An 18,975-nucleotide genomic window follows, 5' to 3' on the forward strand; every position below is an offset into this window, starting at 1 on the left:
AACATGGATCACAGTGTAGAATGCTGGGATACGTAGTGTTACAATGTATCATTTTCTGGGTTTCCGAATGGCAACAGTCGTCAAATTTGATACAACATATCAACGCGTAATGCTTTTAAGGCCGGGCTGCATGCTCGCGTAACATTTCTTATTGTGGCCAACAACACATAGTATTGTGGTGGCTTCATCCCTTTACCATACAGTTATTTGATGGAACATGTTTTGAGGTCAATTACACACTCAGCCATTGACTGCATTTAGAACTACATATCCAGTAAGCACCCACTGTGTGTGCTGCATTGTGGATGTTGTAGGGATTTTGGTGTATACTAAATAACATATTTATCAGAGACGGAAGAGTAAGCGAGATGTTCCACTTACACATTTTTTTTCTGTTTCCTTTACGCTTTCTACGTTAGGTTAAGTAGACCAGACCCAGCTGATATTACATTGGTGTCTATGGGAGCGCCACCCCCTTAACAGGAACTGACCATTTTCAATGGTCAACGGCCTGAGTGAACTGTCTTTATTTATCCACCATCTCCGATATTTCTCTCCATTTTAGCAGTAGAAAACTACAACTCCCTTAGCATACAGTGCCTGTCATTACTGTATTGTGCATGGCTTCTGTTGGTAAGAATAAAAAGAGGTCGCCAAGCAAGTCTCAAACAGGTAGATCATTAAATGGTGAGTGACTAACGTACTTATCTTATTTACCAAGTACAATGCAAAGTTTTTTTTGTGTTAGTTAGAAAGATAAAACTTACAAGGTTGTTTTTAAACCATTGGTGTTGTTTCTTGCATTGAGCGCTCTAAATTTCAGAGACGACATAACCTCCTGGTGGCTTTGGTTTAGCTTAGGCTACTGTTGTGGGGTTGTATTCAAATGGTCAGCTGTATATATACTAACTTGCATGTTATTGTGAACGGTTTGCAATGGCTATTTGAACAATGTTATTATGGGCGTATGACCTAGCTGAAGCCACAAATATTGCTGCAACCAAGTAAACTCTTTTGTTAGTAGAATTTCAATTATGATTATCTATAGGTTTGAAGAGTTCGCTATCGTAATTCACACTTCGGTTCATGATGGAGAAGGAGGATGGCAGACCTTTGTACGAGCTGAGGTTTGACGCCGCTGTCAAAGTGATACAAAGCTTGCCTCCAGACGGTAAGAGCTTTAACTACGGGGAAGGCTATATGACACATTGTAGCAAAGGCAATTAAGTTAGCCTACATACAGTGCATTTGGAAAGTATTCAGATCCCTTGACTTCTTAGCCAATTTGTTACATTACAGCATTATTCTAAAATTGATTCAATAATCGTCCCCTCATCAATTTACACACAATACCCCATAATAACAAAGAAAAAACAGGTTTAGACATTTTTCCAAATTTATAAGAGATAAACAGCTTAAATATCACATTTTACATACGTATTCAGACCCTTTACTCTGTACTTTGTTGTAGCACCTTTGGCAGCAATTACAGCCTCGAGTCTTCTTGGGTATGACAGTTCAAGCTTAGCACAACTGTATTTGGGGAGTTTCTCCCATTCTTCTATGCAGATCCTCTGAAGCTGTGTCAGGTTGGATGGGGAGCGTCGCTGCACAGCTATTTTCAGGTCTCTCCAGATGTTCCGATCGGGTTGAAGTCCGGACTTTGGCTGGGCCACACAAGGACATTCAGAGACTTGTCCCGAAGCCACTCCTGCGTTGTCTTGGCTGTGTGCCTAGGTTCGTTGTCCTGTTGGAAGGTGAACCTTCACCCCAGTCTGAGGTCCTGAGCAGGTTTTTAATCAAGGATCTCTCCGTACTTTGCTCCATCTTTCCCTCGACCCTGACTAGGGCTGGACGATAGGGCCAAAATATTTAAATATTATATCACAGTATTTTTTTTAAAAATTGGATGGTATTTGACAGTATTTTTAGTTTTGAATAATAGTGCTACATTTGCTTCATGAGTAGTGAGTGATCCTAGGGTGGCAACATATACATACATTTCTGCATTTCCTACACTAAATTGCAGTGGTGGAAAAAGTACCCAAATGTCATACTTGAGTAAAAGTAAAGATATGTTAATAGAAAATTACTCAAGTAAAAGTCACCAAGTAAAATACTACTTGACTAAAAGTATTTGGTTTTAAACATACTTAAGTATCAAAAGTATAAATCATTTCAAATTCCTTATGTTAAATAAACCAGATGGCACCATTTTATTTACAGATAGCCAGGGGCACACTCCAACATTCAGACACAATTTACTAATAAAGCATTTGTGTTTAGTGAGTCCTCCAGATCAGAGGCAGTAGATGACCAAATCAAATGTATTTATATAGCCCTTCGTACATCAGCTGATATCTCAAAGTGCTGTACAGAAACCCAGCCTAAAGCCCCAAACAGCAAGCAATGCAGGTGTAGAAGCACGGTGGCTAGGAAAAACTCCCTAGAAAGGCCAAAACCTAGGAAGAAACCTAGAGAGGAACCAGGCTTGCTGGCTGTGCCGGGTGGAGATAACAGAACATGGCCAAGATGTTCAAATGTTCAAAAATGACCAGCATGGTCGAATAATAATAAGGCAGAACAGTTGAAACTGGAGCAGCAGCACGGCCAGGTGGACTGGGGACAGCAAGGAGTCATCATGTCAGGTAGTCCTGGGGCATGGTCCTAGGGCTCAGGTCCTCCGAGAGAGAGAAAGACCAGGGATGTTATCGTGATAAGTGCATGAATTGGAACATTTTCCTGTCCTGCTAAGCATTCAAAATGTAAGGAGTCCTTTTAGGTGTCAAGGAAAATGTATGGAGTAAAAGTACAGTATTTTCTTTAGGAATGTAGTGAAGTAAAAGTTGGCAAAAATATTAAGTACAAAAAATGACTTAAGTAGTACTTTCAAGTATTTTGACTTAAGTAAAAAAATACTTTCAAGTAGTACTTAAGTACTTTACCACTGCTCAATTGAAATCATTTCCATGCTGCCATGTAGGGCTGCACGATATGGGCAAATAATCTAGGACTTATTTTTAACCGAATGTTGCAATTGCGATTTGAATTGCGAATTAGAGCAAAACTTTTGGAATCATGGAAATCTAATGACTTCTAATTCTATAGTTAGAATATAGTAGTGGGCACTTTGAATACAGTGTTGTTTGAGATGACAATGAATTAAAATGCCAGGGAGAAGTTATTGTGACAAGGTAGGAACTTAAGTGTTTCCTAGGGGACCCTAAAAGCTTTGGCTACATGGCATGTTTTTTCTTAGCTACTTTATGTAGCTAACATATTCTTGCTTGGCATATTCCTCTTTGATGTTGCACAAACATGCTGATTTAGGTCTACACCCTCACTGGTATTATCAGTCTGTATTAGCTAGCTACGTTTGCTCTTAATCAGTACATGTATTAGCTTGCTAGCTATTAGCATTAGCGGCTAACAATTAGACAAACTAGCTGTTTGCTGATGTAAGAAACAAAATAATAGTGTCATTTTATAACGCTAGTGGATTTATATTAAGAAGCAAAGTGAAAACAGCATTGTTGTCATCAACATTGCTGCATGTGCTGCATTGACCATGCAGACTGAACTTGTGGTTGAGGAACATCAAATGTGCTCCTTGAGTGACGTGGCGTGGCTAGGTCTGTGTGCACGGAGAGAAAGAGCGGAGAGAGATGACTCAAGTAACTAAATACACTATAAAAATTGACATTACACATGACGTATCACATTTAACAAACCAAACATTCAAATACCGGTATAGAAGGTTAAGTAAAAAACACAAACCGGTCCCTGCATCAATGCTGGTATATCATAAAATGCGGTATGCCGTCCAGCCCTAATCCTGACTAGTATCCCAGTCCCTGCCACTGAAAAACATCTCCACAGCTTGATGCTGCCACGACCATGCTTCACCTTAGGGATGGTATTGGCCGGATGATGAGCGGTGCCTGGTTTCCTCCAGACGTGACGCTAGGCATTCAGGACAAAAAATTCAATATTGGTTTCATCAGACCAGAGAATCTTTTTTCTCATGGTCTGAGAGTCCTTTAGGTGCCTTTTGGCAAACTCCAAACCGGCTGTCATGTACCTTTTATTGAGGAGTGGCTCCCATCTGGCACATCTACCATAAAGGACAGATTGGTGGAGTGCTGCAGAGATGGTTGTCCTTTTGGAAGGTTCTCCCATCACAGAGGAACTCAGGAGCTCTGTCAGAGTGATCATCGGGATTTTGGGCACCTCCCTGATCAAGACCCTTCTCCCCTGATTGCTCAGTTTGGCCAGACGGCCAGTTCTAGGAAGAGTCTTGGGTGTTCCAAACATCTTCCATTTAAGAATGATGGAAGCCGCTGTGTTCTTGTGGAACTTCAGTGCCGCAGACATTTTTTGGTACCCTTCTCCAGATCTCTATGGACAATTCCTTCGACCTCATGGGTTTTTGCTCTGACATGCACTGTCAACTGTGGGACCTTACATAGACAGGTGTGTGCCGAACCAAATCATGTCCAATCAATTGAACTAACACAGGTGGACTTCACTCAAGTTGTAGAAACATCTCAAGGATGATCAATGGAAACGGGATGCACCTGAGCTCAATTTCGAGTCTCATAGCAAAAAGGATCTGAATACTTACGTAAATAAGGTATTTCCGTTTTAGTTATTTTATAAATGAACAAACATTTCTGGAAACGTATTTTGGGGTATTGTGTGTAGACTGAGGATAATAAAAATTTTAAGAATGTGTGTGTGGGGGGGCTGTAACATAACAAAGTGAAAAAAGTCAATGGGTCTGAATACATTCCGCATGCACTGTACAACAAAACTGTATTGGAATAGGTCTATTTGCCTTTTCTATAGCCTGAGTTACATTACAATGCATAAAAAACAAATGATGAAAGAAAAGCATTGCAATTTTGAATTTTGTAAAGGTAGTGTGGGAGGAGTGGGTTTTTTATTTTATTCGATCAATAATGACAAACCTCCTGGCATTGACAACTTAGATGGAAAGCTTCTGAGGATGGTAGTTGACTCTATAGCCACACCTATCCTATCTTTAATCTGAGCCTGGAGGAAAGTCTTTGTGCTCAGGCCTGAAGAGAAGTCATTCCGCTACCCAGGAGTGGTAAAGCGGCCTTTACTGTTTCTAACAGCAGACCTATCAGCTTGCTGCCAGCTCTTAGCAAACTGTTGGGAAAAATTGTGTTTGATCAAATACAATGCTTTTTCTCAGAAAACAGACTTTCAGCATGCTTATAGAGAAGGGCACTTATTATGTACTGCACTGACACTTGACTGATGATTGGTTTAAATAAATTAAGAAGAAGAAGATTGTGGGAGTTGTACTGTTAGATTTCAGTGCAGACTTTGATATTATTGATCATAACCTGTTGTTGAGAACATACAGTACCAGTCAAAAGTTTGGACACCTACTCATTGCTCATTGTTTATTTTCTATATATTTTTTACATTGTAGAATCATAGTGAAGACATCAAAACGATTTAACAACACATATGGAATCATGTAGTAACAAAAAAGTGTTAAAAAAAAATCCAAAAATATTTTTCAATGTAGCCATTGATGATAGTTTTGCACACTCTTGGCATTCTCTCAACCAGCTTCATGCGGTATCCCCCTGGAATGCATTTAAATTAACAGCTGTGCCTTGTTAAGTTAATTTGTGGAATTTCTTTCCTTCTTAATGCGTTTGAACCAATCAATTGTGCTGTGACAAGGTATACAGAAGAGCCCTATTTGGTAAAATACCAAGTCTATATAATTGCAAGAACAGATCAAATAAGCAAAGAGAAACGACAGTCTATCATTACTTTAAGACAAGGTCAGTCAATCCAAAAAAATTCTAGACCTTTGAAAGTTTCTTCAAGTGCAGTTGCAAAAACCATCAAGCGCTATGATGAAACTGGCTCTCAGAAGAAGACACAGAGTTACCTCTGCTGCAGAGGATAAGTTCATTAGAGTTACCAGCCTCAGAAATTGCAACTCAAATAAATGCTTCACATAGTTCAAGTAACAGACACATCTCAACATCAACTATTCAGAGGAGACTGTGTGAATCAGGCCTTCATGGTTGAATTGCTGCAAAGAAACCACATCTGAAAGACACCAATAAGAAGAAGAGACTTGCTTGGGACAAGAAACACGAGCAATGGGACATTAGACCGGTGAAAATCTGTCCTTTGGTCTGATGAGTCCAAATTTGAGATTTTTGCTTCCAACCGCTGTGTCTTTGTTAAACGCAGAGTAAGTGAACGGATGATCTCCACATGTGTAGTTTCCACTGTGAAGCATGGAGGAGGAGGTGTGATGGTGCTTTGCTGTTGACACTGTCAGTCATTTATTTAGAATTCAAGTCACACTTAACCAGCATGGCTACCACAGCATTACGCGATACGCCATCCCATCTTGTTTGCGCTTAGTGGGACTATCATTTGTTTTTCAACAGGACAATCACCCAACACACCTCCAGGCTGTGTAAGGGCTATTTGACCAAGAAGGAGAGTGATGGAGTGCTGCATCAGATGACCTGGCCTCCATAATCACCTGACCTCAACCCAATTGAGATGGTTTGGGATGAGTTGGACCGCAGAGTGAATGAAAAGCAGCCAACAAGTACTCAGCATATGTGGTAACTCCTTCAAGACTGTTGAAAAGCATTCCAGGTGAAGCTGGTTGAGAGAATGCCAAGAGTGTGGAAAGCTGTTATCAAGGCAAAAGGTGGCTACTTTGAAGAACATAAAATATAAAACATATTTTGATTTGTTTAACAATTTTTTGTTTACTACATGATTCCATATGTGTTATTTCATAGTTTTGATCTCTTCACTATTATTCTACAATGTAAAAATAAAGAAAACTCTTGAATGAGTAGGTGTGCCCAACCTTTAACAGGTGTGCTATGGCTTTTCAACCTCTGCTCTGAATCCACGATATGGCAATATATCTAATAGAACTCAAAGGGTTTTCTTTAATGGAAGCTTCTATAATATCAAACATGTAAAGTGTGGTGTACCGTAGGGCAGCTCTCTAGACCCTCTACTCGTTTCTATTTTTTACCAATGACCTGCCAAAGGTATTACATGAACCATGTGTGTCCATTTGTGCTGATGGTTCAACCATATACGCCTCTACAACCACAGCTAATGAAGTAACTGAATCCCTTAACCAAGAGTTGCAGTCTGTTTTGGAATGGGTGGCCAGTAATAAACTGGTCCTGAACATCTCTAAAACTAAAAACATTGTATTTGGTACAAATAATTCCCTACGTTCTAGACCTCAGCTGAATCTGGTAATAAATGCTGTGGATGTTGAACAAGTTGAGGAGACTAAATTGCTTGGTGTTACCTAAGATTGTTAACTGTCACGGTCAAACGTAGATTCAATGGTTGTAAAGATGGGGAGAGGTCTGTCCGTAATAAAGAGATGCTCTGCTTTTTCGACTCCACACTCCAAAAAGCAAGTTCTTCAAGCTATAGTTTTGTCTTATCTTGATTATTGTCCAGTTGTATGGTAGCATGAGACGGAGTCTACAACCCACACAAGTGGCTCAGGTAGTGCAGCTCATCCAGGATGGCACATCAATGCGAGATGTGGCAAGGTTTGCTGTGTCTGTCAGTGTAGTGTCCAGAGCATAGAGGTGCTACCAGGAGACAGGCCAGTACATCAGGAGACGTGGAGGAGGCCATAGGAGGGCAACAACCCAGCAGCAGGACCGCTACCTCCGCCTTTGTGCAAGGAGGAGCACTGCCAGAGCCCTGCAAAATGACGTCCAGCAGGCCACAAATGTGCATCTGTCTGCTCAAACGGTCAGAAACAGACTCCATGAGGGTGGTATGAGGGCCCGACGCCCACAGGTGGGGGTTGTGCTTACAGCCCAACACAGTGCAAGACGTTTGGCATTCGCCAGAGAACACCAAGATTGGCAAATTCGCCACTGGCGCCCTGTGCTCTTCACAGATGAAAGCAGGTTCACACTGAGCACGTGACAGACGTGACAGAGTCTGGAGACGCCGTGGAGAACGTTCTGCTGCCTGCAACATCCTCCAGCATGACCGGTTTGTGGGGTGGCATTTCTTTGGGGGGCCACACAGCCCCTCCATGTGCTCACCAGAGGTAGCCTGACTGCCATTAGGTACCGAGATGAGATCTTCAGACCCCTTGTGAGACCATATGCTGGTGCGGTTGGCCCTGGGTTCCTCCTAATGCAAGACAATGCTAGACCTCATGTGGCTGGAGTGTGTCAGCAGTTCCTGCAAGAGGAAGGCATTGATGCTATGGACTGGCCCGCCCGTTCCCCAGACCTGAATATATATATATATATTTATATATATTATGCATGCCAGGCTCTCATGGCTAAGAGTTGAGGAGAGACTGACTGCATCACTTCTTCTTTTTCAGAAACATTAATGTGTTGAAAATCCCAAATTGTTTGCACACACACTTACCCCGCAAGACATTCCACCAGGAGTCTTTTCACATTCCCCAAATCCAGAACAAATTTAAGAAAGCGTGCAGTATTTTAGAGACATTATTGCATGGAACTCCATTCCATCTCTTATTGCTCAAATTAACAGCAAACCTGGTTTCAAAAAACAGATAAAGCAACACCTCACAGCACAACGCCTCTCCCCTATTTGACCTAGATAGTTTGTGTGTACAGTATGTATTGATATGTAGGCTACGTGTGCCTTTTAAAAAAAATGTATGTAGTTTTGTACTTGAGCTGTTCTTATCTATTAATGTTCTGTATTATGTCATGGTTCATGTTCTGTGTGGACCCCAGGAACATTAGCTGCTGCTTTCGCAAAAGCTAATGGGGATCCTAATAAAATACAATGAAATTACAATTGAAATGCAACGTGTGTGAACCCCACAGAGTATTTTCCAAAAGCCTGTCAAATGTAAGATGTATTTTGTGTATCCATTCCAGGTTCCTTTCAGCCCTCTAATGACATGATGCTCAAGTTTTACAGTTACTACAAACAAGCCACACTTGGACCCTGCAACATACCCAGACCTGGCTTTTGGGATCCGGTGGGAAAAGTGAAATGGTAATGCAAAGTTCACCGTAGGAGCATAATCGCAGGAAGTAGTTTGACGGTGGGGGTGCTGCGGGGGGGTGCAATAATTATAATAATCTGATAATACTTGTGGAATATTTAAAAAAAAGTTGCTTTATGTTTTCCAGTTTCTTTAAATGCTTTGCAAATGCAACTTATTACTATGTGACAACTGAAAATGTCTATTCATTCCTTTTCAACTCTAATGCTATTTGTCACATACACGTGTTTAGCAGATTTTTTTTTTATTGCGGGTGTAGTGAAATGCAAGGCGCTCTTATCCAGAACAACTTACATTTTTATACTTTTCCCCCGTGAATTTTTTTTAATTAAAATTCAGATTTTTCATGTGTTGCTGCAGCACCCTCCGCACCCACACTTCCCCCAGCTATATAATACACAAGGAGTTAAATAAGGTCTTGGAACAGGGATTCTTCACTGGGGTCCTATTTTTATTCTCTGTATTGTAGTCCTTGCAGTTAACTTTCCTATTGCCACATTTTTTTCTGATTTTATCTCGGGACCTGTTGTGCTGGAGAACGATCATATGTCAGGTCACCTTCTACCCACTTGGCGTGCGTTGACAGTGCTTACTTGTGTACAATGTAGATTGTTAAAGAAGATGGCTACACTAAGCAAATTCTCTTTTAGGATTGACACTGAAGCTATTTATAATCTGTTAACTATTAGACTATTAGTGCTTTACCGGCCCTAACTTGTAGAGTTGGCAGGCCAGCTGCTGCTTAGCTCAATGTGCATCTGGGTCATTGACCAAGTGGATACTCTGCTGATAACAAATGTCATGATTATGGCATTTGGAATCAGGTTTGAGGAGGTAACTTTGGTAAACTTTGAGTACAACTCGGGATAACCGGTGCCACAAAAGTGGCTCCCTTTTAAGCCAGATACATTTCAATGGCAATGAATCCTTCAGTGGTAACCTGCTCAGGGGCAGGCTAAATCAGGGCTAACTCCATTCATTCGGAATGACATGTCTGAGCCACGAGGTGAGGACCAATGGAATCAGATTACATCCCTCTTGCAAAGATTGCGTCATCATCCCCTTCTTTTGAATAAAATGACTGATTTTAAACGTTTTATTTATCAAATGTTTGTTTTTTTGTATAATATGTTAGAATGGCTATCACATTTAGTAATGATAGAATGCATTTGAAATTTAATGCACAGTAAAACTTTTATGACTTATTACAATTATTTGTTGATAGGATTGGGGGAGAAAGGTGCTCATGCACACCAAAGATGGCATGACGATAAGTAATAAAATAAGGACCTCATTTCAAAAAGCCTGTTTCCCACCATGGTCTGCTGGATTGGCAAAATAACTTTTCTTTCATTTGGATTCAACACAAATTAAAATGTGTCACTGACTCGCCCATGGATTGATGCTTCAGCAGTGTCTCAATGAAGAGTTCGACGAGCCACGTGCGACATGCATGCGCAGTTACAAGCCTGCTAGAGTTGGCAGACGGACGAGCATTATCCACCGTCGTTGTACGGATAAAGATGGAATGTGACGCTGAAGCTGGCTAGCTTTAGAAAACCCCGAGAAGATCTAGCTTCCTTTCATAGTATACCTCCCAGAACTATATTGGCTTGACATGCTGACCATGGCTCCTATTTCAGTGTCCATTATGTATATGAGAGTTCAAGAATGGAAAGCAAGTTTATTATAATACACAAGATCCTTGGGTATTGCAGTTTTTCTGTCCCTGATAACCTGTATCACATTGTTTCCCAAGGCAATATGCATTCGGAAAGTATTCTGACCCCTTCCCAACATTTTGTTACGTTAGAGACTTATTCTAAAATTGAATAAATAAAAAAATTATCCTCAACCTACTCACAATACCCCATAATGACAAAGCGAAAACAGGTTTTACATTTACATAAGCATTCAGACCCTTACTCAGTACTTTGTTGAAGCACCTTTGCCGGTGATTACAGTCTTGAGTCTTCTTGGGTATGACGCTACAAGCTTGGCACACCTGTATATGGGGAGTTCTCCCATTCTTCTCTGCAGATCTTCTCAAGCTCTGTCAGGTTGGATGGGGAGCGTTTCTGCACAGCTATTTTCAGGTCTCTCCAGAGATATTAGATCGGGTTCAAGTCTGGACTCTGGCTGGGCCCCTCAAGGAGATTCAGAGACTTGTCCCAGAAGCCACTCCAGCGTTGTCTTGGCTGTGTGCTTAGGGTCGTTGCCCTGTTGGAAGGTGAGCCTTTGCCCCAGTCTGAGGTCCTGAGCACTCTGGAGCAGGTTTTCATCAAGGATCTCTGTACTTTGCTCTGTTCATCTATCCCTTGATTCTGACTAGCCTCGCAATCCTTGCCGCTGAAAAACATCCCCACAGCATTATGCTGTAACCACAATGCTTCACTGTAGGGATGGTGCCAGGTTTCTTCCTGACGTGATGCTTGGCATTCAGGCCAAATAGTTCAATCTTGGTATCGTCGACCAGAGAATCTTGTTTCTCATGGTCTGAGAGTCCTTTAGGTGCCTTTTGGCAAACTCCAAACTGGCTGTCATGTGCCTTTTACTGAGGAGTAACTTCCATCTGGCCACACTACCATAAAGGCCTGATTGATGGAGTGCTTCAGTGATGGTTCTCCCTCTGGAAGATTCTTCTATCTCCACAGAGGAGCTCTGTCAGAGTGACCATCGGGTTCTTGGTCACCTTCCTGATCAAGGCCCTTCTCCCCCGATTGTTTGGCCGGGCGGCCAGCTCTAGGAAGAGTCTTGGTGGTTCCAAACTTCTTCTATTTAAGAATGATGGAAGCAACTGCAACCTTCAATGCTGCAGAAATGTTTTGGTACCCTTCCCCAGATCTGTGCCTCGACACAATCCTGTCTCTGAGCTCTACGGACAATTCCTTCGACCTCATGGCTTGGTTTTTCCTCTTACATGCACTGTCAACTGTGGGACCTTTTTAAATAGACAGGTGTGTGCCTTTCCAAATCATATCCAATCAATTGAATTTACCACAGGTGGACTCCAATCAAGTTGTAGAAACATCTCAAGGATGATCAATGGAAACAGGATGCACCTGAGCTCAATTTCGAGTCTCATAGCAAAGGGTCTGAATAATGCAAATAAGGTATTTCTTGTTTTATCTGTAATACCTTTGCAAAAATGTCTAAACCTGTTTTGACTTTGTCATTATGGGGAATTGTGTGTGGATTGACGAGGAACAAAAAAATATGTAATCCATATTAGAATAAGGCTGTAATGTAACAAAAAGTGGAAAAAGTGAAGGGGTCTGAATACTTTCCGCATGCACTGTACTCCAGGAGACACTTAATGTATGTGTTATGTTAAACATCTTGTTCTGTCTTCATAGGGATGCATGGAGTGATCTGGGAGATATGCCCAAGGAAGAGGCTATGACTGCTTACGTTGATGAAATGAAGCTGGTAAGTGCATTCCAGCGTTGGCGTCTATTCTAATACATTGTTGATGAATCCAGGAAGCGAATAGAATTCTATTCTTGGATTGACATTTCCTGAGTTCAATGAAGTCGGTCACTTTGTTGATGAAGATCTGTCTGAATTGCATTCAGACAGGATCGCTTGGACGTCAGTGGACACTAAATGTGTTTGGTATTTAAACAACAGATCCTTGAGGGCATGCCCTGTACAGATGAGGTAGAGCAGCTTCTAAAGGTGCTGGGCCCATTCTACGAACAGGTGGAAGAGAAAAAGCAGATACATCAGGTGTCAGACCTGTCCGCAGGTACTGTCACTACCTTTCTAATTTGATTTCATATGAGTTTGATTTATTTCATTTGGAATGTCTTCCATTTTAACATATCCATTTCTATCATGCTCAGCCCGTTTGACAAGGTTTGCTAGGCAACTTGAAGGCAAGTGTATGGACATGTATCATTTAACCACAATGACCTGCCCCGTAGTTATGTCTGGTGTTGTAGTTTTGTAGAAATACATTTTCGTTCATAATTTTTTTTAGATATATTTTTTGCTTTATATCGCCTAGTTTGGCTAAATTTGAATTTATCTCCTCGTTTAGCTAAATTAGAATTGATCTCCTCATAGGTCTCCTAGTATATCTTATAGTTTGACTAAATTAGAACTTATCGCCTAGTATATCTTCTAGTTTGGCTAAATTAAACTAATAGTAACATATAGTTCTAATAACGTTGTAACACTGTTGTTGCTATGCCACAGGTTTTGGAACCATGCTAACATCAGCACCTTCAAAAAGTGTCACAAAGAGCCTCATTAGGACAATGGAAATGAATGGCACTTTGGAGACACGGCAACCCAGACAGGCTGTTGAACCTCCGAAGCCCAAAGTCATGGCACTGAAGGAACAGGGGGAGGAAGAGGAGTTTGAGTTTGATGAGGAAGATGAGATGGAGGATAGAAAATTAGAAATTGTTGAGATAAAAGAGGTGAAAAAAGGTATATGTTGTCGAACATTAAAAAATGTAAATAAATAAGGAAAACGTTAAGCAGAAATGTTTATCTTGTAATAATATTTTTATTTGATTTTTTTATCTTTCATTAAAAAAAGCCTCAGCCCCACAGCCGAAGAAAAATGTCTCATCCAGGAGACCTAAAGTACCCCTGTCCAATGGTAATGTGTGGAATGGAGTGGGCCACCTCCCCAATGGGACCCATACCTCCAAGGCTGCCCTGAACAGTGAGGACTCAGAGGAGGGCCTCACCAACAGCTCCCTGCCCTTGGAGCCCCATGTCCAAGTCAACGGCCACCACGCAGGTGGGTACCACTGGTTAAAGTTGCAACGACGACAGCAGGGCCCTCCAACCCTTTTCTTGAAGAGCTACTCTCCTGAAGGTTTTGGCTCCAACCATAATCTAGCGCACCTGATTTTAATAATTAGCTGGTTGATAAGCTAAATCAGGTTAGTTATAACTGGGGTTGAAGGGAAAATTGACAGGAGGCTAGCTGTCCAGGATCAGGGTTGGAGAGCCCTGGACAACAGTGACATACTGTAGTGAAGGGCAGGGTTTCCTCAACTTGGTCCTGGGGCCCCCTATGGGTGCATGGTTTTTTTTCCCCCTAGCACTACACAGCATTCAAATAACTAAAGATTGATGATGAGTTGATTATTTGAATCAGCTGTGTAATGCTAGGGCAAAAACCAAAACGTGCCCCCTGGTGGAGGGAAAGGGAAAATACCTAGTCAGTTGCACAACTGAATGGATTCAACCGAAATGTGTCTTCCATGTTTAACTTCTGAATCAGAGAGGTGCGGGGGGGTTGCCTTATTCAATGTCAATGTCATCAGCACCAGATCAGCAGTTGTTTTTGGGGGTTAACTACCTTGGTTAGAATGTTGTTCCTACATTGCCATCGTCTACGCTTTGAGTTCCCTATGCCCCTGGGCCGTAAGTCTCTTATTCATAGCCGCCAGATTATGAATAGTAAATTGCGCTTTACACTAACATTACTTTTTATTTGTTGTAAACACAAAAAGGTAGAAGCTCTTTCCCTGTGGTAACCAATAGGTATTTCGGGCACCATAGAAAAAGATAGAAACTAACAAATCCGGTTGCATGATGGAGATTACATTTGTGTATTGTTGTAATGTATACCATAGATATACAGACTTAGCTATTATATTAGGCCTTGAGTTTTTTTTAATAACAAAACTGAGTATTGAAATTAGATACAATTCACAATTGTCATTGATATCCACTATGCAAAATATCAACATTGCTCATTTCAACAAGAATCAGGCCTTATAGGCCTAACCTAGATCCACCATTAACCAGATGTCCATAAAAGGTTTAAAGATGGATCGTCAGTCCTCTGTAGATTAGCACCCTGCCTGCCCACAGTGGGCGGTTGTTCTCATGGATCCTTGGCCATGTGATCTGATAAGCTGCTCAGCTTTACTCCCAGAGCTGTTGCAACTCCGCATTTCCCTAGGAACAGCCACAGACTCCCTGCTCTGATGGATTGCCATTACATTATGCTCCTAAAAGCTGGTCTATGGTCAGTTGTGTTCCTATTACTTTCACCTCTCACCAACTCATTACATCAAATTAGTGATCACCTTGAGAAAGGATGTATTTGGAATGTGGAACACACAGTATGATGCGAATGGAGCACAGGCCTCTGCAATGATTGCATTTGTGTTGCTTCTTAATCAGTCCCGCTAGCACAAACTTCTCTCTGAGGGAAGGTTCCCATATGGCTATGAATCTGACCTGACCTGAATGGGACGGGGTACTATTTGTTCCCATAGATCTCGACGCGGATGTATTCAGGCCCTATCGTGCGGCCAGTGACTCAGACAGCGAGATCTACTGCGACTCCATGGACCAGTTTGGCCTGGAAGAGGTAAGAAGCAAAGGGGACACCTAGTCAATTACACAACTGAATGTATTCAACCGAAATGTGTCTTCCCGCACTTAACCCAAGTCCTCTGAATCAGAGGGCACAAGCACAGTGTACAGACAAGTAGACAGAGCATTTCCAAATCCTCATGTATGTGTGTTTTGGTCCAGGGCTCTGAGGCACAAACTGACCGCTGTCTGGAGCTGGATGAGGAGCATGGGGAAAAGGGGGAGAGTAGTGGAGGGGCCAGTGTGGCGGGTATCCAGTGTGGCGCGGAGGATGGGGAGACTTGTGGAGGGGCCTCTCAGAGACAAAGACTGAATGCAGGCAGGCCCAATAGCTCCCTGGTCAGGAGAGAACGAGGTACGGTGTGTGTGTGTGTGTGTTTAGGCCCTGTCTTACTTCTCTTTTTACCTACAAGTGTATGTCAGTGTTTACACTTCTCTTCCGTGTTTGCGTGTGTTATAGGTTCTAGGTCTTCAGGGCACAGTCCAGGTGCCCAGAAGGCCTTGCAAGGTAGCGGGGGGGACGGGGAGCGGTGGGGGGGCGCGGGGACACCAGGAGGCAGTCTGAATGAGCAGATTGTAGTGGCGCTGGCCAGACTGCAGGAAGACATGCAACGTGTCCTGGAGAGACTGCACACACTGGAGGCCCTCACTGCATCCCAGGTCAGAGACCCACATTTAGCAATTGAAGTATATTACATAGCCTGTTGATCGTGACGGCTGTGGAAAGGGTATCTAATAGCAAACCTGCAGTTATGCAGTACCTAAACACCTCAATATTTTGTATTCATTCTTAATACTTCAGGATTTTGGATCATGACTTTAAGATGGACTGTAATTATTTAGGTATGTTATAGGGACTCATTTGTTTTGTACCTTCTCTCTTATCTCTACATGTCCTCTAGGCAAGGTCATCGGTTCAACCATACCCACCATCACCCCTGGCAAAGAATAGTAAGGTACGGTGTGCTGCCTTTACTCTCTGTCAACATTTAATTTGGACTCACATCGTCATAGACTAAAGATGCCCTTTGTACCTTTGGTTTTAGGGATGTTGTGACCTTTAGTTTGATCACTTTTTATTTATCCTCTGTCCTCTAGAAACCATCCTGGTGGCCTTTCGACGTGTCTCCCAGCACTGTAGCCTTTGCTGTTGTGTGGCCATTTTTGGTGCAGTGGCTTATCCGCCAATATCTTCAACGTAGGAGAAGGTAATTGTATAGCCAGATGGGTATATTCTAAAATAACTAAGTCGATTGTATTTTTTGTGTAAATTGAGACATTTTGTTACATTTATGTTAGTTGTTCATCCATTCATGATTCTGCCTCTGATACTCTCTATATGTGGATACTGTAGCTCTATCAAAATAATCTATTGTTTGATAGAGGCTTGTACTTAGTAAGAATGTTTTCTTGTCCCCACTATCAGACGAATCAATTGAAAAATCTCCCAGCCCAAATACACAAAGTGACGAGGAGAAGATTCTCAGCAGTCTTTGGTTTGTTCCGTCATCTCCCTTATGCTTTCCCCCACACCTCTGTAACTCTAGCTTTTGCGCTATGAAGATTGCACTCGGAGTAGTGAGTGGTGGAAGCCTCGCAAGCCACTAGCACTAGAATTGAAATCAAAGAGAAATGTGAATGTATTGAACCACAGCTTGTAATCGTGCAAGCTTTTTTTTTTTGAGATGATAGTCTACAATTACTTTACTACATTAGTAATTATTTTGCTCTCAAGAAATTACTAGGATTTAACTTGGGAGGGGAAAGTTATTGTTTGTGTTTTTTTTTGATTATGGCGTTGTTCGTTGATAGATCACAATAGTTTATTTTATTGCAAGTATGCCGAACATCTTATGGGCATTATAAGAACTATCTTATCTAAGTTGTCCTGCAAATGCCTGCCATGGACATAATGCAATATATCATAATAGTTTCTTAGACAATGCTGCTAATATATCGTGATAACTGTCGGTAGATAAAGTGTATATATGATGTATTCTTTGAAAGGTACATTTTAATTCTGAAAATGTATTATTTCTAATAACATGAAATGAAAATTAAGGCTTTGTCTTTGGTTAACCAGGTTGTTGTACATTAAGTTAGGTTGTACATGACTTCTAAATGTTTTCTCTAGGATGTGAATGGTTCATATTTTGTAACATACTTCATATCTGATCATGTTTTTATACACATAGCTTGTGTATTTTCTGAATTTCATCAACCCATGATAAAGTGCCTCGCCAATGTAAGTTACGCTACGGTTCTGGGGTATTGTAGTTTTGTTCACTTTCAAGTTAAACATCTCAACATTGGACCAAATTCTTTCAAAAAATACGAGAATGATGGATGAGAAATGCTCATTGGACACAAAAAAAAATGTAGGCCGATCCATCCCACACCTTGTTTACGGCAGTGAAAAGCTGTATAATGAGGATTTTCAAATTCAAACCGAACATACAGTGCTTTCTTCTCTAAGGCAGTGTTTTCTAACTCCAGTCCTCGAGTACCTGCACCAGCACACATTTGTGTTATAGCCAAGCACACCTGATTAAACTCGTCAACTAATCATCAAGCGCTCAATGAGTTGAATCAGGTGAGTTTGTGCGGGGCTAAAACCCAAAACAACGTGTGCTGTTGAAGGTACTCGAGGACATGGGAAACACTGCTCTAAACTTTATGCTTTCGAACCAATCATAAGATTTGTCTTTCTCATTTTCTTTAAAGGGCCAATGCAGCGTTTTTTCTCAATATAAAGTCATTTATGGATAACAATTAAGTACCTTACTGTGATTGTTTTCAATATAAAATGGGTAAAAAAAAAAAATAGCATAAATTGCTTCTTAGCAAAGAGAAATTTCTCAAGCAAGAATTTTCCTAGGGAAACTGAACATTTACTTTTATTGGCAGACAGGTTTGGAACTTTCTTATTGGTCTAGTAACTAATTTAGCACCAGGTGACGTTATCAGGCAGGCCAAAACCCCAGCCCACCAAAACAGGCTGTAATTTCAGGTAGTCTTTTCAAACAGCTCTTACACTGAAAGGGCATTATAATTTTCAGTATTATTCCAACTTCAGTGTGGAAATATAAAACACAGGAAAATCACATTTTTTAGATTTGTTTTTACTGTCCTTTTAATAGCAATAATCTATTTTAATGTAGCAAAGTATATTATGTGTCAATTTGGTTATGTATGGCATCTGTTTCAAATCTGTTAGATTAAAAAAATTGAATTGGTTCATGTAGTATACATTGTTTAAAAATAGCTGTACAGTCCAGATTAATGCAATATTTTAATTGCATTCAAATGTACTACATAAGATTTACATTGGCAGTAGAGCTGATGCTCTTTTCAGAGCCATTGATTTGTTAAATACATTTTCTACTAAATCTAAAGCGCTCACATTTCCTGCCTTTAGGGGTAGATGGTTGTTTGCATGTGATCTGTCATCCAAGGCACAAAGTTAATAAAGCATTTTGATCTGTTTGACTGAAAACACATTCCTCTTATGAAGGTTCACAACACACACAAGATCCGACCACGCAAATGTGTTGGTT

The 18,975-nt window shown here is 41.1% G+C and overlaps 1 protein-coding gene across 1 annotated transcript; it reads left to right on the forward strand.

Annotated features, from left to right (window-relative positions):
* The first annotated feature begins 568 nt into the window (after window positions 1-568).
* LOC112227862 (acyl-CoA-binding domain-containing protein 5A) lies at window positions 569-18,904 on the forward strand. The gene is made up of 13 exons (XM_024392826.2): window positions 569-687; window positions 1,049-1,171; window positions 8,937-9,057; window positions 12,424-12,496; window positions 12,698-12,815; window positions 13,268-13,504; window positions 13,617-13,823; window positions 15,319-15,413; window positions 15,581-15,773; window positions 15,879-16,078; window positions 16,321-16,374; window positions 16,517-16,626; window positions 16,845-18,904. Exons 2-13 carry the CDS (start codon window positions 1,087-1,089, stop codon window positions 16,855-16,857), a joined length of 1,506 nt encoding a protein of 501 aa, XP_024248594.2. The 5' UTR covers window positions 569-687; window positions 1,049-1,086; the 3' UTR covers window positions 16,858-18,904.
* The last annotated feature ends 71 nt before the right edge of the window (window positions 18,905-18,975 follow it).

Source organism: Oncorhynchus tshawytscha, linkage group LG29 (genome assembly GCF_018296145.1).
Source record: "Oncorhynchus tshawytscha isolate Ot180627B linkage group LG29, Otsh_v2.0, whole genome shotgun sequence".
Lineage (NCBI taxonomy): Eukaryota > Metazoa > Chordata > Actinopteri > Salmoniformes > Salmonidae > Oncorhynchus > Oncorhynchus tshawytscha.

Excerpts from the sequence above, each read along its gene's own strand:
- LOC112227862 (XM_024392826.2), top strand. The coding sequence starts at position 1,087 with ATGATGGAGAAGGAGGATGGCAGACCTTTGTACGAGCTGAGGTTTGAC. Across the intron at positions 13,505-13,616 it reads GATAAAAGAGGTGAAAAAAG|CCTCAGCCCCACAGCCGAAG; the intron begins GTATATGTTGTC and ends CATTAAAAAAAG. Across the intron at positions 16,079-16,320 it reads AGGCCCTCACTGCATCCCAG|GCAAGGTCATCGGTTCAACC; the intron begins GTCAGAGACCCA and ends CATGTCCTCTAG.